The 9,572-nt window shown below is 46.5% G+C and overlaps 1 protein-coding gene across 1 annotated transcript; it reads right to left on the bottom strand.

The window, feature by feature from the left end:
• Positions 1-449: 449 nt before the first annotated feature.
• On the bottom strand, positions 450-4,459 carry LOC308328755 (kelch-like protein 20; the record flags this gene model as incomplete). Its single annotated transcript, XM_080782865.1, has 7 exons — positions 450-545; positions 1,605-1,748; positions 2,250-2,441; positions 2,530-2,661; positions 3,245-3,439; positions 3,561-3,643; positions 4,321-4,459. 7 exons carry the CDS (start codon positions 4,457-4,459, stop codon positions 450-452), a joined length of 981 nt encoding a protein of 326 aa, XP_080638991.1.
• Positions 4,460-9,572: the final 5,113 nt, after the last annotated feature.

Genomic DNA, 9,572 nt, shown 5'->3' with positions numbered 1-9,572 from the left:
ATTTTTTTATTTTACATCCTTTTAATGACTTTTTCTTGCCCGTCATGTCTCTTTTATGTCTATTCGTTTGTACTTTGTGTATGGACCCGAGTCCAATAATAGAGTTTTTCTTCTCACCTGAGGCGACCATGGCATGCCTTTCGCTTTTCATGGGCAAGTCTCCAACTGTCCTCCACTCTTCTGTCAGGGGATCGAAGATCGCCAAAGAGTCGACGGTGTTCCTTTGGTACATCTTTTCTCCCACTGCCACGATCACTGCATCCAGTGGGGGAGAAGGAGCAGGTGTACAGGAGTACATGCAAGAGTTTATTTCATGAAAAGAGACCCACATATCTCACAGACAGGTCGGGCATGCTGGCCTTTTGGATAGATGTCCACTTTCAGCTCGTCACCTACCGGTGTTACTGCGTGGGCGTGCTGAGTTAGAGTATGGCTGCTCCCCCTTGGCCTCAGAGATGAACCTCTGACAGCCCGGCAGTTCTTTCACCACCTCCAGACTCTCCACCACAGTGTGGAGGTAGGAGCAGACGGATGTGCTCCAACACCTTAAAGAACACACAGAACACCAAGTATTAGTACTGGTCCAACTGGAACAACATGACAGCAGCAGTGGTCTCTGTGGTAGAGTGGGGGGTTCCCAGTTCCATCCTGGGCTCCCCCAGAGTTAGCAAGAAGCTATAAGAACCCCCAATTTATCCCAATGTGCAGGTTGCTGCTTCTTGATTTCCTCCACCATCAGTGTATGAATGCGTGTGTGAATGTGTGTGTGTGTGTGTGTGTGTGTGTGTGTGTGTGTGTGTGTGTGTGAATGGGTGAATGTATTAAAGGTAGAGTAAGTGATTTCACTTAATTCAAATATCACTTATTTCTTTGTTTTGTTGTGATAATCCTCTCTACTATAGAGTGTGCTGACCATATAAGGAGTTCCTCCCTGTCCCCAGTTAACCCCTGGGGGTAAAAAACCTTAGGTTTCGTTTTTGACTCTCTATCCTGATTGGACGAAGGCTTAGGTCCCACAGCCAAAAACGAAACCTACGGTTTTTTGAGTGAAATCACTTACTCTACCTTTAATGCACAATCTATGTAAAGGTATATGAATGTGTGTGTGTGTGTGTGTGTGTGTGTGTGTGTGTGTGTGTGTGTGTGTGTGTGTGTGTGTGAATGGGTGAATGTAATGCACAATCTGTGTTAAAGTGCTTTGGATGAGCGTGCTATATAAATGCACCATTTACCAGCCAGTCCCACACCAGTATACAGTACAGTACAGTACAGTACAGTACAGTACAGTACAGTACAGTACAGTACAGTACAGTACAGTACAGTACAGTACAGTACAGTACATACAGCAGATGCCAAAGCATGTATTTGCAAAGGGACTCTAGCAACTGCCTTACATTTAGAAGACCTCTGACATGTCGATAAACAGAGACCTCCGATTGTCTTACAAGGCGTGAGAATAAGAAATGACTGACCTGTCCAAAGCTCTGTCTGTTGTTTAAATGACTGACCTGTCCAAAGCTCTGTCTGTGGGTAGGACTCTTGTCTAAATGACTGACCTGTCCAAAGCTCTGTCTGTGGGTAGGACTCTTGTCTAAATGACTGACCTGTCCAAAGCTCTGTCTGTGGGTAGGACTCTTGTCTAACCACAGCATGGCAGCCTCAAACACCATGTCCTCCTTGGGAACATTCAGATGGTCACTGGAGAGAACCTCCGTCAGCCTTTCCACGGAGAGAGAGAGAAACTCCTCCTATTGGTAGAAAAAACCCCACAATTACCTGATAGATGAAGACACGGTTCCCAAAATTTTCACTGGTGAAAGATGGTTTGTTTAGTGAAATAGACATACGACTGTGGTTAATGGTAATATACATATATCTAATCACTGTGACTGATTGAATGTTTCTACCCAGGTCTGGGTCAGTTGTAATGGTGGGAAGTTGAGTAATGGTAATAAAACAACCCAAATGTATGACCCTCAACCACTGGGGGGCTGCCATAAGGTTCAATTGTTAAAACACCCGGATTAAGGTTGGTGAGGGGTCCGTTAAAACGACCGGATTAAGGTTGGTGAGGGATGCATTAAAACGACCGGATTAAGGTTGGTGAGTGATGCATTAAAACGACCGGATTAAGGTTGGTGAGAGAGGTGTTGCTCCCGTGCTTGCGGTTATGTTTAGGTTAGAGTTAGGGTTAGTAATGGTCGATCTAACGGGAGGTCGGACCAATATCACGCTACCCAACCACTGACCTTCTGGTAGATGACCCTGAAGTATTCCAGAATGTGATCCAAGCTGTGTTTCTTCAACATTCCACAGGAGTGGTCGTCGGCACTGCAGTAAAACTCCACACAGTTATTTACGTCCAAGTGACGCTTCATGTATTCACAGCAGGCCTCTCGCACAGACGTGACTTCCAACAGGTCTGATGCCGCCAGCAGAGCCTGGAACAAATGAACACATTAGCTTGATGTTATGTAGGACTATATGGAGACAATGTCTGATGTTTATGATAATAATAAAATACAGTACCTGTACATCAGTAGAGATGGACACCTTAGACGTGTAGGCGTAGTTCACCAGCAAACCAATCATCTGAGGTTCCAGTCCACTGATGGTCACTCTGTCCTGTGTGGACTCCCTCATACCACACGTAAACATGGCCTGTGCACGTTGGAAAGGAGAACGGTTGGCTTGGGAGTGTCCATAATTTCTTTCTTATTTACATTGTTAATTGATTAATTAATTTGGTGTAGAAGTAGAGTGATATTTGGTAACGGTTCATGTGAAAGCCAAGGCAAACGTTAAATGTCATTGCCTTAACAGCAGCAGCTCAATAGAGCGTTGCAGTCCCGCCTCCCTTTCATGATGACGAGAGCTCCGGAAGAGGATTCCCTGTTTATTGTCCCCATAAAGTTTTAAAAATATATTTATTTATTTATTTATTTACGCCACGGACAAAGCTAACTCTTGTTGTGACAAATCATGACAATAAACACAATGTATTGGGCTGATCAAATAATTAGTAAGAAGAAGAAGTGTTGTACCCTGCCTTTTTTTTTCTTCTCTCTCATTATTTGATCGGACCAAAACATTGTGTTTATTGTCATGATTTGTCACAACAACAGTTGGCTTTGTCCGCGGCGAAAACGTCTATAAATAAAAACTCTATGGGGAAAATGAACGGGGAATTCTCTTCCGGGCCTGTCGTCGGGGGTGGGACTGCGACGCTCACGTGTGCATTTACCTCAAAGTAAGGGCTGAAGGAGGCCAGTACAGCACGATGGCAGGGGACCTCCTGTCCCTCACAGACCAGAATAACATCACAAAATACACTGTTGAGACGCAGCCTGTTGAGACCCTCTAACAGCTGGTTGGGATGGTGGGGGTCCACAAACACCTCAGCCTTCAGGGAGGATGGAGGTACACTGGTGCCGTCCTCCTGAATGCAACGACAACAACAACAACATCCAGAGGGACGTTCATAATCAGACAAATAACCTACTGTCAATCTGTGAGTCATGTTGCTGATCTGGTAATGATGCTTGAAAACAGTCACTCACATGGTCAGTGTCCTCTCGCATCCTCTTGGCAGCCTGTGGTGATTCTCTCTGGCTGGCAGCATCCAGGATGTTGTCAGCCATGGCTGAGGTGAGGTGGAGAGAGAACTCACTACATTACTGTTACATGTGGTTTAACTCATGGCTGAGGTGAGGTGGAGAGAGAACACACTACATTATTGTTACATGTGGTTTAACTCATGGCTGAGGTGAGGTGGAGAGAGAACTCACTACATTACTGTTACATGTGGTTTAACTCATGGCTGAGGTGAGGTGGAGAGAGAACTCACTACATTACTGTTACATGTGGTTTAACTCATGGCTGAGGTGAGGTGGAGAGAGAACTCACTACATTACTGTTACATGTGGTTTAACTCATGGCTGAGGTGAGGTGGAGAGAGAACTCACTACATTACTGTTACAGTATTACAACTTACCACCAACTGTGTCCGCCAGGCTGTCGGGCTGACAACAACTTCTTCTTCTTCTTCCTGTGACTTCCGGCAGACTGGATGCCTTCCGGCACTTTGCTGACCTCCACAGGTTGGGATTATATGATCTCCTTTGGTGTTCTCCTCAGTGAGGAATATTCACAGTGCCCACCCACATTATCCCTTTACCATCATTTCTCTTCTGTTACGCCACATTTGGCTGAGTTGGTGCGAACACCTCTCTTAAGGTACTGTCCAGCTCTTCAGCACTGATGTCTTCCACCTTCAAAAACCTCCTAGCTGCGTCAAGCACCATTTTAATCCTTTCGGACTTGCTTTGTAAGCCAGGAAACTCCTTTTGTCCATGCACATGGTCCTCTCATCTCCATTCCTCATCTCCACTGGTTCCTTTTGCTCTGCCGCCGCTCGTTCCTCCACCTCCAGTCTCTTGACAGCCTCGGTAGTCCACATATACTCTCTCCGGCAACTCTCCTTCAAAGGACAAACAAATTGAATTGCTGTCCTCCTTTCTCCCCTCTCTGCTCCGTTTCATCCTCCTGGCTTCACACACGCCGTCACTGTGGAGGAATGCCTCACTATATTGATAGGGGGACCCCACTAATCACTCCCCTTTTCTTTGGTTTTTCTCCTAACCTGAAACATTTAACACTGGCGCCCTCGTATTCCGTTATCCCCTAACATTTCTTCCATCTGCTCCTTTGTTCTGCACTTAATTACTATACCAGTCCACTCCTTGTCATTGAAATTGAATTGAATTGCTTGTTACATTTCTCCAGTAGAGAGCGCCAGAGGTTCAACTAAGTGGATGTACCTCAACCGTCCTTAGTAGGGGTAATCATTCACTTATCCTTCCATCCAGGATGACACAAATGTTTTATTTTCTTTCTTTTCTCTCTTGTTTTTTCTTTTTCTTTTAAATTATATTGCCCTGTTCAAGAAAAGTTAAATAGACTCAAATTTTGTGTAATTAGTAGTTTTTCCACAACATGGACATGACGTGCATGAAGGAAGAATGCAAATGCCATGTAATATTTTCCAACAGGTGCATCTATTCCTTTGCTTGTCAATTGTATTCTTCTAGTGGCACACCTACATGTCATACCAATACTATTCTCAGAATAGCACCGATCGAGATGAACAGGAAACTTAGTCTATATATGACTGTTTGCGTAGAACCATGCAGTAGCCTAATTGGATGTGAAAGGTGGCTCATTGCCATTATGATCACACTGCATGGACCACACACACACACACACACACACACACACACACACACACACACACACACACACACACACACACAAATCAAAACACACTGTAGCCTACTTTTCTTCTTATGCAAGTAACGTCGAGCTCGTTGCAGGTTGCCTCACCTGGCAGGGTGCCAGATGCTCACACGCAACACTGTTTGTAGGCCTGTTGCATTTTATTACCTTCCAAAACATCCAGAAATCAAAACATTGTTTCTAATTATATGATCACAGCTCCTCAGAATCCATGCAGTCTCTCATATCTAAGAAAATAAAATAAAACTTAATTATTTCAATTACCTGTTTAAAAAAAAAGAAGAATAAAAAGAAAAAAGGTCTAACCTGCAATTATCTATCAGAACAAACAGCACCTGCTGGGCTGGTTGCATGCAAAAGAAAGATGTTTGTTTAAATGACAGACATCTCACAAATTAATGCCAAGCCAGTTTTATTACCATTAAACTTGAAAAAGGCGGGGACGGGAACATAAACAGTGAATATACGCACACGAGTTAAGTAGGCTATCTTATCGTACAAAGATGGAATTTCCCCTTCTGATAAAAAAGAAACCTGAAGGACGATCCTTGAGAGTTCATATGACTTCTAACACATTTCAAGTATCTATGGGAATGGCGAGGCCCGTTGCCTTTCTTTGTCTCCACAGCTAAACCGACACAGACATCATTCCTCTTCTATCTGCGTGGGTGGTCATATGGGTGCACACGCTATCTCTCAGCTGGGCACAGCCCCGCCCAAGCCCAAAAAAAGAATAATAATTACAATGGTCTTATATTCCATCTTGTATTGTAGCCTACACCGGCTTATACAGTCAAATAATGAGGGTTCATTTTGTGTGTGGCAGACTGATGACAAATATTTTGCGTGCGTGCACACACACACACACACACACACACACACACACACACACAACCCCCCTTCAACCATGGTTCTAATACATTGCAGAGGCAAAAAAAACAAAAATAAATAAATCATGATTTCCCATGATATAAACATAGCTGCTTGGCATTTTACTTGGCCAGCATTCTTATGTTCTGTTTCCTAATCAGCAACCGTTATGTCTATTAAAGGTTATTTATCTACCTGTTTGTATTACAGCCTTTTGGGACATGTATTGTGATATTGGGCTATAATGGAATTTGACTTGACTTAAAGGGACACTTCACCCTTTTTGCAAAAAAATATATGTTAATGACGTTTAGAAGCTTTAGATCACTTTCCTGGGGGTATTTATGTGTGTAATATGTGGTTTTAGATATTTTAGATTGTAGCAGTGAGCCTGTTGTCTCTGATGTCATGGACACTGGTCTCACTACCTTCCTGGACTACAATTCCCATAATTCTTTGGTGCACTGCTCCTCCTTGTGGAAAGGGGGGAGAGCTGTCTTACTGAGACAACATGTAGTCCAGGAAGGAAGTGAGCCCAGTGTCCATGACATCAGAGACAACAGGCTCACTGCTACAATCTAAAATATCTAAAACCACATATTACACACATAAAGACCCCCAGGAAAGTGTTCTAAAGCTTCTAAACGTCATTAACATATATTTTTTTGCAAAAAGGGTGAAGTGTCCCTTTAAGGTATATTCTTCAGTTTACGTGTCATTTACTACGTAGTTTTTGAATGATTTTGATCATGCCAACTTGCCAAGTTGATGCACCGATACATAGATAGGTTAACCGTTCACGGAATGGGATGACGTTACTCTGCCACAGTCGTCACATCTGTGTCCTATTTCTAGAAACATGCGTGCACGCACACGTGCACGCACACGTGCACGCACACGTGCACACACACACACACACACACACACACACACACACACACACACACACACACACACACACACACACACACACACACACACACACACACACACACACATATAGACGTGAGATTTTTATCAAGGGCAGGGGAATGTATGAACTACAATATAAGTAGAGAACTGCTGGTGTGCCTAATGGCACTTGTCATGGCAACAGTGTGTGTGTGTGTGACGTGTGTGTGTGTGTGTGTGTGTGTGTGTGTGTCTGGCAAACTGCACGTACGCAGACAACGACAAGAGCGATCTGGGGCCGGTTGGTGCCACTTCAGAAGGTTATGCAAGCTATTCTGTGATAACTATAGGTTACTTTAGTAACTCCAGTTATTAAAACGACTGAGAGAGGTGAATCGCCCTATGGGGAGTGCCATCTCTGGCACGAACACACTTAAACCATATACTTCACAAACAATTTCATTGATCGGGACTTCTACCCACCCATGGCGTGATAGCGTACCCATCATGCCACACGGGTCATTCCATGTTAACCAGATTGGCTTCTGCTTAGCTAAGTCAGAAGGGTAGTCTTTCGGGCGATTCACCTCGCTCAGTCGTTTTAATAACTGGGGTTACTAAAGTAACCTATAGTTATTATAAACTCCTTCACTCAGTGAATCGCCCTATGGGGAAATATAAACTAGTATAGTATAGCTACCTACCAGTTGAACAAGTCCCAACCAACGTCACAGGCTTTTTACCTGTGACGGCCAACCCAAGCCACCTCTTACCTGGAAGCGACGTCTAAAACGGCATGAGCCATTGCAGACGGCACCACATCCAAGTTATAGTACGTGGCGAAGGTCAAAGGGGACGACCAGCTCGCCGCTGTACAGGCATCCTGAGTGGGGACACCCTTAGCGAGCGTCCAGGATGCAGACATACCCCTAGAAGAGTGAGCCCTCAAGCCCCCTGGGGGCTCCACTCCTCTCTCAGCGCATGCCAAACGAATGGCTTCCACAATCCATTGTGAAAGTCTTACCTTCGTTATTGGTTTTCCCCTACTTTGGGAACCCCATGACACGAACAGTTGATCCCCATTCCTGAAAGGAGCAGTTCTGTCCACATAGAGTCTCAGCGCTCTGACCGGGCATAGGCAATTCAACCGCCTATCCTCCACAGAGGAGAAAGGTGGCGGGTGAAATGCCATCAGATCGACCGGGGCGCAGCCAGAGGGGAAATTCTTAGGCAAGAACGCGAGGCTCGGCCTAATAGAGACTCTAGAGTCGTTCCCGCTGAATCTCATGCAGCTCGGGTTGACCGAAAGCGCATGTATAATGTCGCTGGCTCGCTTTGCAGTCGTCAAGGCGACCAGCAGAGCAGTCTTTAGTGTGAGGAGCTTCAAGTCCACTGTCCCCAGTGGCTCGAAGGGGCCCTGTGAAAGGGCATCCAGTACCAGAGTCAGGTCCCAGGACAGGACCAGAGATCTGGAAACTGGACAGGCTCGCCTAACGCCCGCCATGAAACGACGGACTAGCAGGTTCTCACCTACTGTCTTGCCGTCTACCCCCACGTGGTACGCCGAAATGGCCGCCAGGTTGACCTTCACTGAGGATTGGCCTAGACCTCTGTCCAGGAATTCCTGCAAGAAGGTCAGAACGTGCCTCACTGAAGCCTGAAACGGGATAACCCGTACAGGTCTGGCCGCACAACAACGTTCGAACACGGTCCAGGCCGTGTTGTATCGTTTTCTAGTAGACAGGGCTCTCGCCCCTAGAATCGTTGTGATGACGTTCGGGGGCAGGCCTTCGTCATCCAGGTTCAGCCCCTCACGGGCCAGACCCAGAGGTCCAGGTCCTGTGGACGTGGATGGAAGATCTCCTGCCCCGCTTGAGTGAGCAGGTCCCTCCGCAGCGTGAGCTGCCAGGGCTGGTCGTACACGAGTGGGACTATGTCCGACCCCCAAGCCGGGGCCACCAGTAGCATGCATAGGCCCTGAGTCCTCACCCTGGCCAGGGCGGGGGGGATCAGGGGCAGAGGAGGGAATGCGTAAAGCAGGCCCCTCGGCCAAGGGTGCGCCAACGCATCCATGCCCAGAGACGGGGACCCTGTCAGGGAGAAGAAGTACCGACACTTCGTGTTCCCTTCTGATGCGAACAGGTCCGCCACCGGCATGCCGTACCTGGCCCATATCTGAGCTGCTACTTCCTTGTGCAGTGACCATTCGTGGTAGCGGAGTGGACCTCTGGACAACAGGTCGGCTCCTGTGTTCAGGAGTCCTGGGACATGGCAGGCCGTGACCGACAGCAGATGCTCGTGGCACCATGTCAGGAGCCTGTGTGCCAACGTGTGCAGGCGTAGGGATTTGAGCCCTCCCTGCTTGTTGATATAGCACATTGTCGTGGTGTTGTCGGTTCGAACCAGAACGTGACACGCCTGGATAAGTGGTTTGAAGTGCCGCAGGGCAAGGAAGACCGCCAGGAGCTCCAGATAGTTGATGTGTGCACGTCTCATGGCTCCGTGCCACACTCCTC

Source organism: Protomyctophum bolini (genome assembly GCF_963924005.1).
Source record: "Protomyctophum bolini genome assembly, chromosome: 14".
In the NCBI taxonomy this organism is placed as follows: domain Eukaryota; kingdom Metazoa; phylum Chordata; class Actinopteri; order Myctophiformes; family Myctophidae; genus Protomyctophum; species Protomyctophum bolini.
The sequence above is the reverse complement of the archived record's forward strand: the minus strand, read 5'-3'. Positions and strand labels throughout refer to the sequence as shown.